The 18,773-nt window shown below is 38.6% G+C and overlaps 2 protein-coding genes across 3 annotated transcripts; both read left to right on the top strand.

Moving 5' to 3' along the window:
- Nucleotides 1–258: 258 nt before the first annotated feature.
- praf2 (PRA1 domain family, member 2) lies at nt 259–5,823 on the top strand. The gene is made up of 3 exons (XM_084926876.1): nt 259–488; nt 1,786–2,003; nt 3,325–5,823. Exons 1-3 carry the CDS (start codon nt 310–312, stop codon nt 3,462–3,464), a joined length of 537 nt encoding a protein of 178 aa, XP_084783002.1. The 5' UTR covers nt 259–309; the 3' UTR covers nt 3,465–5,823.
- Nucleotides 5,824–6,762: 939 nt separating this feature from the next.
- On the top strand, nt 6,763–18,019 carry nfe2l1a (nfe2 like bZIP transcription factor 1a). 2 transcript variants are annotated; one of them, XM_084926874.1, is made up of 8 exons: nt 6,763–7,040; nt 8,833–9,202; nt 9,717–9,899; nt 14,217–14,279; nt 14,378–14,515; nt 14,636–14,780; nt 15,484–15,801; nt 15,950–18,019. In XM_084926874.1, exons 2-8 carry the CDS (start codon nt 8,927–8,929, stop codon nt 16,891–16,893), a joined length of 2,067 nt encoding a protein of 688 aa, XP_084783000.1. In that variant the 5' UTR covers nt 6,763–7,040; nt 8,833–8,926; the 3' UTR covers nt 16,894–18,019. The 2 variants fall into 2 exon arrangements, with proteins under 2 accessions (XP_084783000.1, XP_084782999.1); XM_084926873.1 differs by having other exon boundaries at nt 6,764–7,040; nt 15,172–15,801.
- The last annotated feature ends 754 nt before the right edge of the window (nt 18,020–18,773 follow it).

Genomic DNA, 18,773 nt, shown 5'->3' with positions numbered 1-18,773 from the left:
ACAGTCGAAACTAGGTGCTAATTGATAAAAATGGCAAACGTGGCAGTTTAACTAATGTAAAACATTTTAACATCCTAAAATATGCTCCACTTATTGACTGAGTACAAAACACAACGAGCTACAAGTGAGTGGTAATAAGAGGTATTAGTAAGGATACTTCAGTGTTCCCAAACTACTGCGTGGACGAGCGCGCATTCTCGCTATTCGGGATTGCGCGCTCGAGCCAGTTCGGCTCTGGAGCGTTCTTCCCCATTTCTTCCGTCCCCCGTTGCACTCTGGGAAAGCTCGTGTATTTATTGCTTAGAAAAGATGGCAGGCGTGCAGCCGCCACCCCTCCGGAGTCTGGATGATTTCCTCCTGTGTTCGGCCCGGTTCGCCACGCCAGATGTGCGTAACTTGGACCGCTGGAATAACCGCATTATTAACAACCTGCTTTACTACCAGAGCAATTATTTCCTGTGCGTGCTTGGCTTCCTGCTCATAGTGGGGTAGGTTTCGTTGTTCTGACGTGGTCAGCACCCCCCTCTCACACTCACCATTCTCTCTCTCATTCTAGTAAACAGCAAAGTTTATGAATTTTCAGGGTTGTGCTGAACTCCTTTTAGTGACTTGCATTTCAGCAACAGCCAGAACGAACAGGCTCCATGATCATGACATCGTCTCTTGGCCATACAGTTTCACACATGAGAGCGAGACACAGATTTGGAGTAATGAACATCTTAGTCAGATCTGCCAACCTCCATTTCTCGTGGGAATGGAAGAAGGCAGCTGATCTCAATGATCTGTTACAGCACGTTAAAGGGAATGCCACACAGTCCGAGAACTAACATATTTCCTTCCAGTTCTATCCTTAAACCCAAAATTTGAGGTTGTGCACCAAGAGTGTGTGTTGTTGTTTTTTTGTTTGTTTTTATAGAGTAGCACATTGGGAACAAACAAGTTTTAGAGACCGGACAGTGAGCTAATAGGAAGGATGAAAAGCATATTAGAAATAAACATCAAACCAAACAACCTCAACATTGGTTCAAGTTTAATTACTTTAATTGTGGACAGACCTCCTGCCTCCATAAACGTGCACTAGGAGATGTGGCGACCACACTGAACCAGAAGATTCAAATGCAAGTTGTAACTTTAAGTAGTGGAGCAGATGACTTGGAGGCAGTTTCAATTTGACTAATCAAGATCATCTTCTTATGTGACAAGTACATAAGGTGATGAAAGAAGTTTGTGTTGCTGTTACCAAAGAATTCTCTTCTGGCACAATATGGCTTGCTGGTATGCACCACAATTTAGATTATTTACACTGAATGTAAGAAAAGCACTGTTTGTGTTTTTTTTTTTTTTTTTTCCTCAAGAAACTCAAATTACTTTTTTAGGACATTGAATGCACACACTGTTCATCTGCTGTAGACAGTTTTTCAGACCCACGTTTTTGTTGAACTTTGAATTTAGTTTCCAACAGCACATTTTGGGTTGTCTAGACCAAAATACAAAATTTTGCTCTACAAGGACCTGATATCCACTTACGAGGATATTATACTGCCACTGTTCTATCGAAATTTAAAACTAATTTCTTCATATGTGGATGTCATTTTTTTCAGAACCAAAAATCAGGTAAAAAAAATCACGTAATTCTTTATTTTTACAGTCATCAGGTCCCAATCAGCCCAAATAACAAAGAGAAATTGAAAATGCATGACATGAAAGAGTTCGGGTCTTTGGAGGTCAAGATGCTAGTCTCATTATGTATATCCATTACTTACAGTTATTCCTGTCTCCTCTCAGGTATTTCGAGCCCTTCCAGCTTTTCACTGGCATGACGGTGGTCACCTTGTTGTTCACTGGCTTTGTCTGGGCTGCAGAGAACCAAGCTCCTATTCGCCGTTTCCGTAGAAACCACCCAACAGTCTCTATGTTGGCCATTCTTGTGGCTAGCTACCTCTTCATATCAGTGCTGGGAGGAGTGGCCGTGTTTCTGTTTGGGATAGCCTTCCCTATATTCAGTAAGACAGAAAATACACACTAAATCGTATGCTGCAAATTTGACCAGATTATGAAAACAAAGTTTGGCTGTTTTGGGAACCTGTGAAGCAGGCATTCTTTTCACAAGTGCATGGGCTTGGTTTTGATAAATCAACATCTCTAAAGACTTTCCAAACCACTGCCATGTGATACATTGGTTTGATTTATTAGCACTGGAGTTAACACTTGTGAGTTAGTCTGACCGATCAGTAAATTTGTCTTCATTGTTGTTTATCAAGTTACTTTTTAAAAGACATTTCTGGAGTAGCCAGGCATTAAAGTCCTGATGCATGATGACCAGCTCTACCTACTGAGCCACAGCTAGGAGGTAGAGCAGATAGCATCATAGCCTGCATAACAGCCCCATCTTTACTTCTGTATATGGTGTTTGTCGATCAGTCTTGGTGTTGCAATGTAAAAAACGTTGATGTTTTGACTCTATGTCTCTTGCTCATATTTAAATTGAGAGAAGTTAGACATATACTGAGTTTTTGTACCTGTGCTTTGATACAAAATAGGGTAAATGAGGAGTTGCAGGTGAGCATTCTGGATAAAAAAAAGAGAGATGAGACATTAAAAGGACACGTTGTAAATTAATGGTTATTCATTATTGGGTTGTACAATTCTCTCATTGCATTAAAGGGAAGTAGTATGAAGTGAAAAGGCTTCTTGCAGATGACAGCCTCACGTTTCTGTTGGATTCTCCTGAACCACTTATTGCTTTGTCCTTGGGTTTTCATAGCAATTATAACTCAGGCCATAGATTTGTTTGTTAGGAAGTTAGTTTAAGTTCTAAAATCAAACTTATGAAATTATGCTGTGGGTAGAGCCATCATATTTTTGGGTTGTTGCTCTAGAAAAAGACTTAAAATTCTAGCCAGAACCACAAAGTTATCAACTTTTTTTTGCACTAATTTGCGAAAAAGCAGCTTGTTTGGGGAAAACACAGATAAGGTTCAAACATAAATCGAAGCATGAAAAATTATAAATATTATTATAAGATAAAGGCCTTTATTATTTATTTATTATTTATTATTACTAGATTATTATTATTATTTTTTAGGTAATGTGTTACAGATAAGAAAATAGCTGCCTGGTCATCCAAAGATAACATGATTGTTTTTTGGTGTCAATATGGACATCTGCTGAATTTGAGCAGAAGCTAGAAGAAGGAAAGCAAATAGTTTGCAGAACTTGTTGAGGACTTATTGTGTGTCTGAATGCAGTGTGTGTGGGTCTAGTTCAAACAAGAACCAGAAAAGTTCTCTGTTGGACAGAAAGTCTTGTCTCTCTTCTTTCCAGTGGTTCTCATCCATGCATCGGTGAGGCTCCGCAGTCTGAAGAACAAGCTGGAAAACAAACTCGAAAGCATTGGTTTGAAGAGGACTCCAATGGGAATTCTTTTAGAGGCCTTGGGACAGGAGCAGGAGGCAGGATCTTAAACAGAATGAAGAAGATGATGGTGGACATTTGGGGGGAGAGATGAAGGTGAAGATGTAGGTGGGCGATGGCAGGGAGAGAAAACAGAGCATCACAACATTACCATAGCGAGAGAGGGGGAGTCAGCCAAAACATGTCAAGTTGTGATTTGGTTTGTTAACTGATCAAAATCAGAAGTAACAGCATGACTGACAGGTGACAGTCTCAGAAGTCAACAGATATGAAGTCATTTCTGGTCTGTCTTTGCACTTTAAGCACATTGTTTTGCAAAGTCTGTCAATGCACTACATGTGAAGTGATGTAACCATGTATTTAGCTTTCTGTGGATGATATTTCCATAGAGCTTGATAAACTCTAAATATGTCTGGAAATTACTTAAAAAAAGAAAAACACATACACTCTCAAAGTGGCTTATTTATATCCGTCCAGTGTGTAATATCTAGAAAATTTATTTTTTACATCAAAATATGTATTTTGAAAAGAAAAAAAAGAAAGAAACAAAACCATGATTTGTGGGTTTTATTCTGTTGTGAGATCTGATGCCACAATTAAATTTTGTTCTCTGCACTCTTCAAATCAACCGTCTGAACCAGAACAAAAACTGTGCTGCATCCTGTCTCACACTGAATACCAAGTAATCCTTTTTATTTCCATATCCTAAAGTATGACAAAGCTTATTCCTAAAAGCTGTCATATGAGATTATTAGCAGAATTCATGTTAAACCAGCCCAGCCTGTTTACTTTGAATAATGAATCTAACCGCCCAAGTATCAATCCAACCATGTTTTCCTCATACAATTACAAATCAATTGCATAATGTTAACTTCAAAAATGTCTTAAATATATTTTTCCCTGATTTTTAGTACTCTACTGTTTTCAGTTATTTCTTTTCCCCGTTGACATAATAGTATTAGTAGTACTAAAAACTAAAACATCTAGGTTGCACAGGCAAAAACCTCAACTCAAGGCTTCGCAGTGGAACTTGTGTATTCAATCAGCGACTTTAGAGTGGCTACTTCCATATTTTATGTCAATTCTTTGGTAGAGCTGAAGTGTAACGTCCAAATAAATCTGACTGTCCTGCCAATACGGGACATTAGAAGTCAAAATTACACACTATCTATCAATCTATTTGTAACAAGGCAATAAATGTAGTGTAACCTATAAACATTATAGCATTTAAGCTAATATGGTTTCGTGGAAGCAGCAACAGAAATTGACTTTATAAGATGGATATTTTGTATTAATACAACAAGCAGAGCCAAAATCTTGAAACACCCTTGGTATTGTAGTAACCCGACCTGTATTAACCAACTTTTTTATAAGTCAGTTTCCTGTTTTTGGTGCTAAAAATGGGGTTGTGCTACAAGAAAATATTGGTGTGATATGAAGAATGAGGTCAGGATAAATCTGATTGGTTGTAGAAATCTTTGAGGACCAGTAAGTGCAGAATAGGTGTATGAAAGAAACAAATTAATATTTAAAAATAATTATTATATCTATTTTCTCAAGAAGTATACGCTTTACTCACATAGCTCCCCATTACATTCCACATCTGCTTATCACTGGGATTGGCCGGTCTCTCAGTGCTGACAGCTGATTAAACCATTTCAGGAGGAGATCAGTAAAGTAAAATTTTCTTAGAATTTCTTAATAAAGTTTTGTTACCATAAATAAAATGCATTGCCTGCTTTAAGAGCATTTGTGGTAACAGTACACTTTTCTCCTAGCCACACTGATGTGTCTCAGCACAGACTGTCTGAAAATCTTCTTCACTATTTTTCTGGACTGTAGAGAAAATGTTGATAGACTTTGGTGATCTCGCTTGTGACTGAATATATTATTTTAATCCTATTTGTGACTTTTCTTCTGTTCATTTCAATGCAAGTTTCCAAATAATGCTTCAAAAAGGTTCCTCCAGTACTATTCTCTTTAAACCAGTCATTATGAAGTAAACAATATAAGATTTTGTTTATGTGTGCACTTTTTAATGTTTAAAGAACTTGTTACCCTGTTGTATATGTGCCATTACAGATTTGAAAATCTCTGTTAGTACAGGTAAACACAGGAATCGTGATTCTTATAGATACTGAACAAGTCATGCTTCTGCTAATCTTTTTTTAACCATCAGCCAAATCTCTTAATGGTTCGTCTGACCCTGCTTCACAACATAACTTTGGATACTTAAATCCGAGCTGCAATAATGTAAATTGAAAGAAGTTTTTTGAATGACGATAAAAATGTAACAAATCCTGAAGTGTTGCCTTCAAATCAGCTTAATGTTTGAATTGTGTTTCTTGAACAATGTCCTGGAATGTTTAGAGCATTTTTTTTATAAATAAAAAAGAATGTCAAACTGCAGTTTGTGCTGATTTTCTAGTAAGCAATGCCAAAAATGGAATAAATTCAACTAAATTAATGTGCAAAAAAACACATGATGTAGAGATTTTCAAAGAACCTTTGGTTTGTCAGAATGATGTACCAAGTAAATATCTTACAGTAAAAGTATGACAGCGAACGCCAGACAGAGGTCACAGTCAACTAGTTGGCAGGTTAGAATACAGAAGAAATTATATCAATATATCTTACTTCACCAAATGTTATAAAAAGAGGCAGATTTTAACCTAGGTCTGTCCTTACATTGTATCTGTGGCTTTAATGTGCTCGGCTGTGGTTATAGAGCTGACATGACACCCAGGGAAATCACTGTAGCAGTTGTGTGTTTTTGGCCTCTGAGCAGCATCTGAAGGTAGGGAGCATCTACTATGAGGCACTTTGACATTGTATAGGTCAGGGGAAACTCCTTGTTTGCTGCAAGATGATGGAAAACAATGTGATTCACCTTAGAACAGACAATATATCTATGTGACAGAGATTTATGATCTATCCTATATATTTTCTTACTTATGTAATTCTTATTTCTTTGTGCATTTCTGGTGACCCTTCCCGAGAGAGTGAGCACAACCTGAATGCTCAGTTTCAGGTCTCTGTTTCTTTGCGCTTGTTAACTTTACAGTGTTAATTCTAGACAAATATAGTGGAAATTTTTCGGTGTTAGGGATGTAGTCATGTGATATGCTCTGCTGGTGATATTCAAAATATCATATTTAGAAATATAATGTTAGTAAAATTACTTATTAGTCCCTGTATTCTTATTTTGATTGCTGGGAGAAAGACACAAATCACGAGGCCAGCAGCCTGTTCTTATATTTCACATTCACTAATAAATTATAGTAAACTGTTTGCGACAGACCGAAGTAACAAGTCTTCAAAATCTGCCATCAGCTTTGCGTGAACGGAGAGGAAACTTCACGGCCTGTATTATTGTTGTCGCAGGCATTACTTGGTGAGCAATATTTTGTTTATTTCTTTTAAAAGAAGTCCCCAGCTTAAGTAGGGAAATGCTGACAAACACGCCAGTATTTTTTTTTTCCTAGGGAGGGCTTATTACACGTCACCACGAGGGTGCTACTTTAAAAAGGTCCCACCCTCCAGGGCAGTTCTAGTGAACAGAAACATAAGCTGGGGTAGTGTAGGAGAGATCAACAAACACCCTGAGCACACACTAAACCTGACTGGTAAGACAGCATGTTTTATGCCCACACTTATTATCGATATATTAATTACTTTGATGTGCTTTTGTATATTATTTTGTGTCTGTATACTTCTGTGTGAGGGTGTGTTTGGGAGTCGCCAGTGGAGTCACGGCAGTATCCCGGTAATGCTGTTATAATGTACGCTACTAACGTGCTTACACTGTTAGGCTCTCGTTGTGTTATGTTTCTTTTTGTAGGGTACAAATAAAATGCATGTGTATGTATAAACGGCTTCTCCGCGATAACACAGTTATCAGGATGTTCTGGATGATCGGGGATAAAAACACTGTGCAACCTGCTGCTCAGGCTCTCCGACTAGATTCCCGTCATATTTATAACCAAGCCTAATTTCAAGAGGCAATGTTACATAATACATGTAAAATGCAATCGTATTTTACAAATTAAGATTTAACATTTAACATGACACATATACAAGAGCCAGCCGGACCAGTAAAGACACACATTAATCCAGTAGCAGAGAAACATTTTTCTGAATTATGACTACTTGATACTTGGTAATAGCCTAATACGCTTTAATTGATTCTTATGGTTATGATCATAAGATGAGAAAACTGATCAGATAACAACAACATTTCTCAATTCTAGCTTTTCATTCTTTTTCCGCTAATTGCTTTTTACATTACACAGAATTGTTTGATAAACTGAGAAGGGGCTAAAATGTTATGATTTAATATTGTTTTACCTGTTCATTTAAAATCCACTCACTTATGACCACAAATCAAAGTTAGCTACTGCTCTTCTGTGTGTGAGAGAGAGTACTGAATTCCTTTGCGTTCACACTTTTTTCACAGTTGTGGGCGCTAACAACTTTTCTGTAGGAAACCCTGAGTTTATTAATCATACTTCCCACAATGAGAAGTTTGCAGGGCTGTATTAGTTTGCCAGGTACCAAGTACAATGCCAGATGAGTATGGATACAACATAAGGGAACACTTACAAAAACAATATAGTTTATAATTATTTTTTTCCATAGGTCTTACAGTGTTGCTAAAAAGATTTCAGGCTCCTGTCTCAGTCAGGAGTTCTACACCACCTTCTCTAAACAGATCACCACAGAAGGAAAAGTAAACTCAATTCTTGGATGGAGTACATGGAGAGGGGTTTTCCAGGCAAACATTGGTAGTTACATCATGTGGCTGCAGTGAGTAACACAGGCGTTGTGAGCCAGGCAGGTGGTTACCAAAGACTTTCTAGAAGTAGGTCAAAGTTACTGAGAGCAGTGATACAGGCCAGCCCTGCCCTGTGCCTGCCTTATCTCCTCATACTAACTGTCAGAGCTCAACTGCTCTAAAGCAGGCTACACTGACAGTGGAAGATTACATTTGATAGCTGGAGTTAATATCAACATCATAATGGTGGGGGGTGTAGTACTAGCATCAATTATAGGCTAATCGAAGGGTGATTCTAGTGGTTACAGAGCGTAGCAGTAAGAAAGTTCTAACTTTGTTACAGCTGTTAAAATGAATCAGACTTTGTGAAGTTGTAAATGGGACAGAAACTGTCTGGGCAGCACAGTTTTGCAGGGCTTTGCACTCAAATTACAACACATTTTCATATGGAAGGGACTAAAATATATTTAATATATTTATTTGCAATGATTAAATAAGAAACAACATCTAAAATTTGCCAGATTGCCTTTTTCGGATTAGGCCCTGATCAATGGAGAATTGGTGTATTTTCCTATCTTCTTTACTTTCCCATTGAGCCACGATATAGAGTAGAACCTAAAAGAGCTTCTTTTTGCTTCTTGCAGGAGAACCACGCAAAAGAAGAGACACCACAGTGGTGGTGACCAACATCAAGCTTTATAGTCTGCTTTTCTAAAACTACTGTCATCTGCCAAAACAATGCTGCACCTCAAGAAATACTTTACAGAAGGCCTTATCCAGATGGCCATCCTGCTGAGTCTCTGTGGCGTGAGGGTGGACGTGGAACTGGAGCCCTACCTGCCTTCCTCTTTGCATGACATGATCCTGGGTCCAACCTCAGCCCTCACCCAAACACAGTTCCACAACCTCCGTAATCACCTGGAGGAAGGCTTGCACCCCAAAAGTGTAGAACTAGATGGGTTCTCCACAGCACAAAGGCTGCTGGGCTGGGTGCGCTCTTTGGACAGACTACACGTAAAAATAATTTTTTTTTAATCGTTATCTCTTTAGGCATCAATACTTTGTATTCCAATTATAAGTTCATGCAATTTTAAGGATTAAAGGAGCAGTTTAAAAGTATGCTTAGATATGATTATAGATAGAACTGTCATGTCAGTTTGTTCAGTAACAAGTTACAGCGGGCAGCAGATTTCGCTGACTTAGCACAAAAAACCTGAAACATTTACCTCTTAAAATCCACCAGGTCACCACAGGAGTAGGCTTAAGTGTATTTTTACCCACATGTTAAACAAACATAGTTTCAGAAACTACAAGATCAGATCAAATCAGAGTGTTTTACACATATCTGATCTTCTATTGTAAGATTTCTGTTTGGGCATGCTATATAAAGAATTCTACATAAAGTAGTAGCGGTGCACCTAACTCTAATCCTATACAGCTTATTGTAGGACAGCAAAATGAATGCTTTTGGTAAGACTCTTGTGATCTTGTGAGAAAAGTTCATATAATTGTGAACCTTTCTCCACAGGTTCCACATGCAGAACTAGAGACATGGCTGGTCCAGCGGGAGCCAGAACCCCTCCCCATAAGATCTCCAGACCAGGCATCCTTGCTGGAAAGAACTCCTGCTGAAATAGAGAGAGAGTTGACTGCTCTGCCTGCGGAGCCACAAGCTGAACTTGAGGATGAAGAGGAGAAAGAGGATACAGAGGTACAGCAGTTTTATATGGAGTGATTTGCAACATTCAAATATAGTTTTATTTTATTATTTATTTCTGTTTATTTTCATCTTCATGTGCCATGCTCCTCTAAAACCATTTTGACTTATGTCTGAACTAGGTTAAGTGCAAGTGTGTGCAAAGGTTTATTACATGTTCTCTGATAAAATCATCAATAAACAGTCCCATAAGAGAACACACAGCCTTTATACAGGGATGTCTGTGCTGTAATAGTTAACACTAGGCCAAAGAGAATTAAGTTACAAGGGTTGACCTTTATCCTTGAGATAACAATGTGTTATCTAGAGGATAAAATCCTGTTCACATGCAGCTTTTACAGCTGTTTGTGAAATTGTTTCTTGACAATTGGCTCTGTCTGTTTAAAGCCTTTTCTAATTGGCATATTGGCACTCATAGGGCTGGGAGTAGGGAGAAATAGATGTGAACTGAGTGGAGATGATGAGTCAATAATTTTTTCTTGTGAAGAAAGAGAGCAGACCAAGAGAACATCTGTGTATAACACCTGCCAAGCTGCTGTGTTAAACGGCCCTGAAAGTTCCATTTTTGGTTCATGAAAGTGAAAGGATACCATATGCCCGATAACCACTGTCTTACACCTCAATATGCACTGAGGCGGAGGAAGAACAGAGTGAGCGTGCTTATATGTCCAATCCATTCAATAGTTTGATTTAAAACCACAAATGTCAAACCACAGGGGACCACCAAATCATTAGGTTGCACTGAAAATAAAAATGCTGCTTCTTGTAAAATATCAACAGATTTTTACAAGTCTGTAGGTCCACCCATATTGTCACTGAAGTAGCAGTGTAGATATGTTGGAATGAATAGAAACCGCTGGCCATTATTTACATATATACTATATGAACGAGTGATGTCGACTAAAGAGCTGTTTTTGTTTGTTGACTGTCACCCAAACTGAGCTTGATGTCATGAGAGAGAATGAGTCAGAGATTGATGAGTCACTAGGAAACCTCACCTCACCCCACATGACCTCACTAGGAAGCTGAAGCAAAAAAATCAGTACAGTTGCAACACATGAAAGAATAAAAGCAAGAGCCTGCTGAAGAGAAAATGTCTGTTAGCTGTAGCTTTTCTTCTTTTCTTGTAGTACACTGTTTTGGTCATGCAGCCAACAAGCTTGAGTCTTTGGGGTCACGCACACTGCTCACTACTCTTTTAATGCCCACCGACTGCTTCAACTAATGGTACTAGATACTGAGTAACTGCAAGTTGTACAGTTTGAGTTTTATTTATATTTTAATCTTAATTTATTCAGATATTTTCCTAGTGAATTTGCCCATTGAGAATTTGTTGAAGCTTGAAGTTAGGGCCTGGCCTCATTGACAGGTGTGTAGACCCAGGCAGCTGCTGATTGGACTTCTCCAGTGTCTCTGTTGTTTTGGTACCTTTTGCTAATGGCAAACAATATAAGTTGTTGTGTGATATAGACTCAGTTACTGAGGACTAAATGGAGGGATCCGAGTCTGTGCTTTGCACCCCTACAATTTATGGATGAAGCTTGCTAACTAAGCTTACTAGCGTTAACGGATAATTTAGTAGTTCAAATATAGTCACATCTTAAAAAAGAAAAAACAAACAAGCGGCTCTATAGGTCTGTGTGGTGCTCCACAGTGTGACTTGTTGAATCCATGTTGATAGTTTACTTCCAGTTCATATCTACAAATCCACTGCGGAAACAAGGCAGGTGAACTAAGGATGAATATCCCACATTGAAACAGAGCCATAAATAATAGTAGCAGTGTCAAAATGTTAACTTTAATTTTAGGTAAGCGAATGTGCTGATGAACAGTTCACTCCATGTTACTGCTTGCTGCTAGTTCCATTTAATAATGGCAACAGCTCTCACATGCCTGGTCAAGCTTTGACCAGAATTAAACACTCACATAACCTGTCTTAGTATTTGAGTACTGTAACAGTAAAAGGGCAACCACATCTCTCTCAGCTTACAGTGTTAAGGGTTTCTTAAAAGATACATAGAAAGAGCACCATGAGTGTATGCTCAGAAAGGTGCATTTTACATTATTTAATCATCACTATAGACGGGGTTACACACACTAAATTATGACTAAACAAAACACTGTGACCGATGCCAACAAACAGAATGTACAGTATAAAAATAACCCACATGCTGGCCGGCATGTCCAGTCAGGACAAACACACACACACACACACACACACACACACACACACACACACACACACACACACACACACACAGCTATCCCCTCTTCATCAAAATGAAAACAAATATAATGATGTTTTAAATTCCCTGTCAGCTATCAGAATCAACTAGCAAGCGTACACACAAACACAGTTGCACTCATACAGAATGAAAGCCTTATTAGTGTCCTTCAGCCTTGTGACTGTCTGGCTTGTTTTGAAACCTGATCACTAACTTATTGCTTACTGACACACATCGGCATTCCTCCGTTTTGCAATCCCTCCTGTTTACAGCAGCAGTTCAGACATTCACAAGCAATGAGCCGTCATGCTTGTAAACAAACGCACATTATTGCATGAGGTTTTAACTTGCACTTGTGGTAGGAAGTAAACAGGAGTAGCAAGCAGTGATGAAACTGATCATATAAATAAGTAAATAAATCAGTTACATTGCTATAGTCACAACTAAAACAATTTTGCAGTTATGATGAATGGAATGATATGGGCGCAAAATGAGACACTAAGCTGAACTCCTGTCATGCAGCAGCAATCTAGCTTTGATTTATATTCTGTATGTTGAAAGCCACATATTTGTCTCAGCTGACCAGCTGCTGGGGGTCTTGGGTTTGTCTCGAAAGTCCCCAACCAGGTCAGGAAGGTTGAAGATATTTTGAGCCAGTCTGTCTGTTTGTTGCCTGGTAAAACAGAAAATGCATCTGACAGATTTCAATAGGGAAATTACCCAATATAACTGGCACACGTGTGAAGCCTTTGGTGAGCAGTAGTTGCTGGATTTGTAATTGTAATTAAATAATGTATCTTTTATTAAACGTTACTGTTTGACTTTTGTGGTAAATTCTTACAAAATGTTTACCATCTTTGGAAATGAATATAAGTGGGCAACCAGGGAGATAGATATTCATTTAATGCAGGGGTGGGGAACTTCAGGCTTCAAGGGCCGATGTCCTGCAGGTTTGAAATGTGTCCTTGATCCAGCACAGCTGATTTAAATGGCTAAATTACCTCCTCAACATGTCTTGAAGTTCTCCAGAGGACTGGTGATGAACTAATCATTTGATTCAGGTGTGTTGACCCCGGGTGACATCTAAAACCTGCAGGACTTCTGGCCCTTGAGGCTGGAGTGCCCCACCTCTGGTTTAATGTACATTGTTTGCTAAACTGCTGGTTTGACTGTGAAAATAAATCTTGTTTTATATATATATCCCCTCAGCCTTTCCTCTCTTCGTTACCATCTGAACAATATTCCAGTGTCACGGCTGTATGTCAGTGAATCAATGTCTTGTTTGCTCTTGGCATACAGATTGATGTCATCCATGTAGAGGAGGCTGCTGACAATTGCTCCATTCTGTAGTCAGTATCCATAGCCAGTCTTTATCTCACTGAGGGGGTTGAGGCCTATGCAGAGCATCTCCTTGGTAGATCTCACATGATAGTGACTTGAAGTTGGTTCGCCACTTGAGTTCCTGATGAAACAACTCAAGGTCCTGATGTACAGTTCTAGGCTTTCCTGGATCCTGGTGTGGGGCATCTTGTAACCAATCCAGAAAGTGCACAATCTCTTGCTAACCATGATTAATAAACTACAGACACCACTATCCAGACCACCCCTGAAGGTCAGCTAAAATAAGCACCCATGTGGTTATTTTTTATTAGTCCTTTATTTATCCAGGTAAAATCTCATTGAGATTAAAAATCTCATTTCCAAGAGAGACCTGGCATCATGGCAACAAATGTGAAAATACATGTACCACATAAGTATATAACATTAAAACAAATACAATATCCTGTACGAACATGTGAAAAATATACAATAACAGATCAAATTAAGAGCGATATTAAAAACAATCACATTGAGTAAAAGAGTTATTCTCTCTTTCCCCCCAATTCTGCTCTGATTTTTGGGACAATCAATTGTATGATATTGTGAAAATGAAGGCTGTATTGGTTGTGGTTTTTACGCATATAAACGCATAAATAAGTGGGAATCAGCTCAAGAAGAGATTTATAGATAAAGATGTATCTGATTTCTTAGTCATCCAGCAAAGATTAACGATAGGTTAAACTCAGTTTTTTTTCCCTTTCTTTAGACTTCCCTCCAGGAGTGTTTCAGGTTATTGGAGGAGACCTTCCCCTCCACAGAGGAACAATGGGTAGGTTGCCATCATAGTCTGTTCTCTTCTCATTTGTTTTTAATCTTTTCCTTACGTTTAACAGTGCTCAGAATTTCTTTTGGTTGCTTTGACCTCAGCTAAATGATGTTGGTGGTGGAGTGGGGGACCAGGAGAGTCAGCCCTCAGACAGAGACTCCCTACTGTTCCCCACTGATAATCCCTCCATGGACTTTGAGCTCCATTGGCAGGATTTGCTAAATATCATGGAACCTGAGGTGACTAGGAGAAAAATAATGAAAATATATTTGCTAAATAGAGTGAGATAAAATTATGGGATAAAATTAAAAAATCAAGATACAGTAAATTTAGATAAAATTCTCATTTCTGCCCTCCAGAACACAGACATGGACATGGCATCATCAGACCACAATCTAAGTTCAGGACCATCTGGAACCTTTCGAGGAAATGTGTCTGGAACAATGTCTAACTGCTGTGACAATCCTGTTACAGAAGCTGATCAGGAGACTCATTTGCAACATGGTAATTAATTTCATAATAAACCATAGCTGTTTATGTTATGTCTATGTTTCCACAGCTTTTAAAAATATCTTGGGACCTTTTTCAGTAGATGCTTAGAAAAAATAATTAGGACCCTGAGCCCAACTTAACAAAATTTTGTCTGGGTTATTAAAAATAATACAAAACACTGATCACTTTCATAGTCAAGATTACAGATAGGAATTTGTAAGTTCTAATAACTTTGGAAACCCCTTAAGAAAACTCCTATATAAGATCCGGACATTTTCTAAATATATGGCATAATTTGCTTTTCTTGTTTACAGACAATTCTGTGAATGTTTGTTCCAAACCCACAACCTGTTGTAAATAATATATGTATATTTTTGCCACCATGCCCACACCATCTTTCCAGCTTTATTAGAGCCTCAAGCTGAGTCTGAGCCAGTCCTGCTTCCATTAACCCCTACTGCAGAATTGGATGACCACAACTCAGCATTAAACACACGGGACACTATGAATAACATTAATGGACATCCCTTGAATAGTCCTCCAGACCAAACAGATCTGCTTGCAGAAGAACCTTTAGAAGACTTCAGCATGGAACTAATGGAAGAAGATAACATTATTAGTTTTTTATCACAAGTTGATGTGGGTAGGATGGAACCAGAACATCGTCCTGGCATTGATGTTAACTTTCAATCTTCCAATTCCACCCTACCTTTAGATGGAAATGTTATGACCCAAGACCTTGTGGGGTCTCCTCCCAGTCACCTACTGGGGTATGAAGACAATGAAGATGATCTTCCTGTTCCACTTAGTGATCTTTTAGAGGATGCTGCCATTTTGGATGAAATTAGATTGTTGGACCAGGCTCTGGAGGAAGGATTCAGTCCTGAGATGGCAGCCAGATTGGAAGATGAAAGCTGCTTCAACCATGAACTAGCAGAACAGGAAATTGGCAGTGATGATGACCACTTAGGCTCTAAGATTGCAGTCATAGAAAATGGTCGACCATCAACACATCATCATGGCAATTCCACAGGTAGGCAATACCATAACTATTTTATTTACAAAATCTGTAACAGTTACAGTTCAGTACAGTTCTTTGAAGAGCATGATAAATAAAAAAAGTGCACATAATGAAACTGTGAAACTTACTTTGATCTTACTTTTAACCTTAATCTTCCTAGATTGTGAGGGTGAGCTAGATTCAGACTCCGGTCTATCCTTGGACTTCAGCCACAGCCCTGCTTCTCCATGTACTTCTGAGGCCTCCTCTTGTTCCTCTTCGTCAACATCCTCTTCATTTTATGTCTCAGCTACGGGAAGTTCCTTTTCCAAAGATGATGATGAAGATTCTGAGGAAGACTTAGCTGGTTCAGATGTGGAAGCAGTAATGATGATAAAGCAGGAAGAGCTTGAAGAGGAAGACATGGGGGCAGTAGGAGGAGAGAATCATGAAAATAAGCTTGTTCCTGTCGACTATTCTGATCATAGTCTGTTTCATGGGTTTTCCTGGCTGGAGCATATTGGCCATGATCACACGTATAACATGCCCTCGTCCTCCGCCTGTTCTATCCCCCTCGGCAAGATGCCTACCAAACACGCTAAATCGACTCGACAACGTGATAGTGTCAAACCTTACCCACAGTCCTTTTCTAGATCCATCTCAGAGAACAAAATTTGGAGTCAGGATGAGCGCCGTGCACAAACCCTGAAAATCCCTTTCTCCAATGAGCTAATTGTTAATCTGCCAGTGGAGGAGTTTAATAGCCTACTGTCCAATTACCAGCTCAGTGAGGAGCAACTTACCCTTATCAAGGACATACGACGTCGTGGTAAGAACAAGATAGCCGCCCAGAACTGCAGGAAGAGGAAACAAGATGTGCTGTTGGGCCTGGAGGACGATGTGTCCTCTTTAAGGCGGCACCGTTCACGTCTACTAAGAGAAAAACGGGAAACCCTAAGGAATCTGCAGGAAATTAGACGCCATATGGAAATGCTATACAAGGAAGTATTTTCCAGGTTGACAAGGGAGGAAGGGAGTCCCATGGATGCTACAGAGTACATGCTTCATTTTAAACCTAATGGAAGAAACAGTAAAAAACAGAGTCAAAGGGACAAGAAGAAGTGAAGAGATATCAAAAATGTAAAGAGGTTCTTTAAAAGGAAGTGTGACCACAAAAATGAAGGTGGTAGGTTGGTGAGGAAGGAACCCAGGGTCATTTTTAAACAAATAGTCCTGAGTGTCCAAAACCTCAAAGAACCAAGCATGTTTCCCTAAGCGTCCTTACTTGTTGGCATGATTGATGGATTGGGAAAATGGAAGTTGAGCAGGAAATGGAAAAAGACTTGATTTTGGCTTGTGTTAAGCTTCAAGGCAATTTGAGTTTTTATTTAAGTGGGTAGCGAACCCGGGACCAGCATTCTAGAATGCTAGTTTAATGCCTAAGAATTTCTTATGCTTAAAAATATTGTGTTCAACAGCCAGTGTATAGAAAATGGATAGAAGGCCTGATCCTTGCTATCAGCTAATAGACCCCAAAAGTCATTGACACTACACTGACTATGAGCCAGCGTACACGAGTTGTTTATAGTGATACAGGAAACCTGCACAGGGAAGACTTGGATTCGTGGGGCTCAAACCTGGGTATATTCAGTTCCTAGACTGCACTGTACCCACACAGTACCCTCAGGACAACAAAGTTAATTTCCCAAAACTTGAAGACATAGGGTAGAATATTCAGATGTATATTTTCAGATCTAGGCACATTGGAAGCTTTGTGGTATTGCATATACCTTTTTTTTTGGCTAAATAAGCTATATCAGTAGGTTGTAGCATTTCATAGGACATATCCAACAAAAAAAAGATTAAATATTAGCAACATCATGTGTCATGATTTAGAATTATATGTGAGAACAAATTGTGGTAGCAGCACTGTATATTGTTGATGTTTCAGGACTGTTGGTTCAGAATGTGTGTCAATTCGGATGGACTGCTATGTAAACAACCAGGAAAATGAACAGAGATTTGCTCAGTTGTTAACACCAGATGGACATGCTGGCTGATACTATTGTCTAAAACACTGGGAATTGAAATTGATTTTTAAAAAAGGGTGAAATTTCCAACCTGCATACAAGCCTTGTTTGTATTCTATTAATTCCCAATGTGCTTGCTGGTATTCAAGGACATGGGAACTTAACTTTTTGTAATATAAAAAACATGAAAAAATAAAAATAAAAGTTTTACTTTGCGCCTAGCAGTGTTGTGTTTCTGGCCATTGATGCTGAAATATTGAATTTGGAATATATAACCTGTATATGTTTCATTCGGTCTTTTTTTCCCCTGCTGTTACAGTTATATATGTCAGGCAACTATTAAGGAAAAAAAATTGCTGAGAGGATGCAATCTTGCATTACAGCTAGTGTGCCCCAAAATCAAACACTTAAAATAGAAGGATAATGCAATAATGGTGAGGATGGCTGACATTATGCTAGCAATATTAATAAACACCATTTCATTGAAATCTCTTAGTGGAAACAATCTTTTAAATTCTGCAGAACAATGCAATGTCATGTTATCACTACTGAATTTTATCCAAGCAGACTAAAGAGTCCGTGCACTCTCAGAGGTGGCATCATCTGCTGTTATAACTTGTCTTTCTACATTTTTCTAGTTTTGAGTTTAAGGTTCTCTGAGTGAGAGACTATCTCTCCACTCCGTACATATGGAATATGTAATAGAGTGGAGAGATAGTCTTGATATGATAGAGAACATGCTCCACACAGAAAGGCTCCAGATCACCACACCGTTCAAACCTAAGTTTCTTGCTGATAAACAGTTGTCAAGTCAAATCAATTTATTTATGAGCACATTTGAACAAAAACACAGGTTGACTAAAGTGCTGTACAAACTAAAAATAAAAAATAAAAACTATAAATGAATATAGAAAAATGAAAAAATGAATGAAAATGAATATAGAAAAATAGAAAACAAGACTCAAAAGCCAAACA

This window comes from Perissodus microlepis, chromosome 4 (genome assembly GCF_051167445.1).
Source record: "Perissodus microlepis isolate ML-2025 ecotype Zambia chromosome 4, ASM5116744v1, whole genome shotgun sequence".
Taxonomy (NCBI): Eukaryota; Metazoa; Chordata; class Actinopteri; order Cichliformes; family Cichlidae; genus Perissodus; species Perissodus microlepis.
The sequence above is the reverse complement of the archived record's forward strand: the minus strand, read 5'-3'. Positions and strand labels throughout refer to the sequence as shown.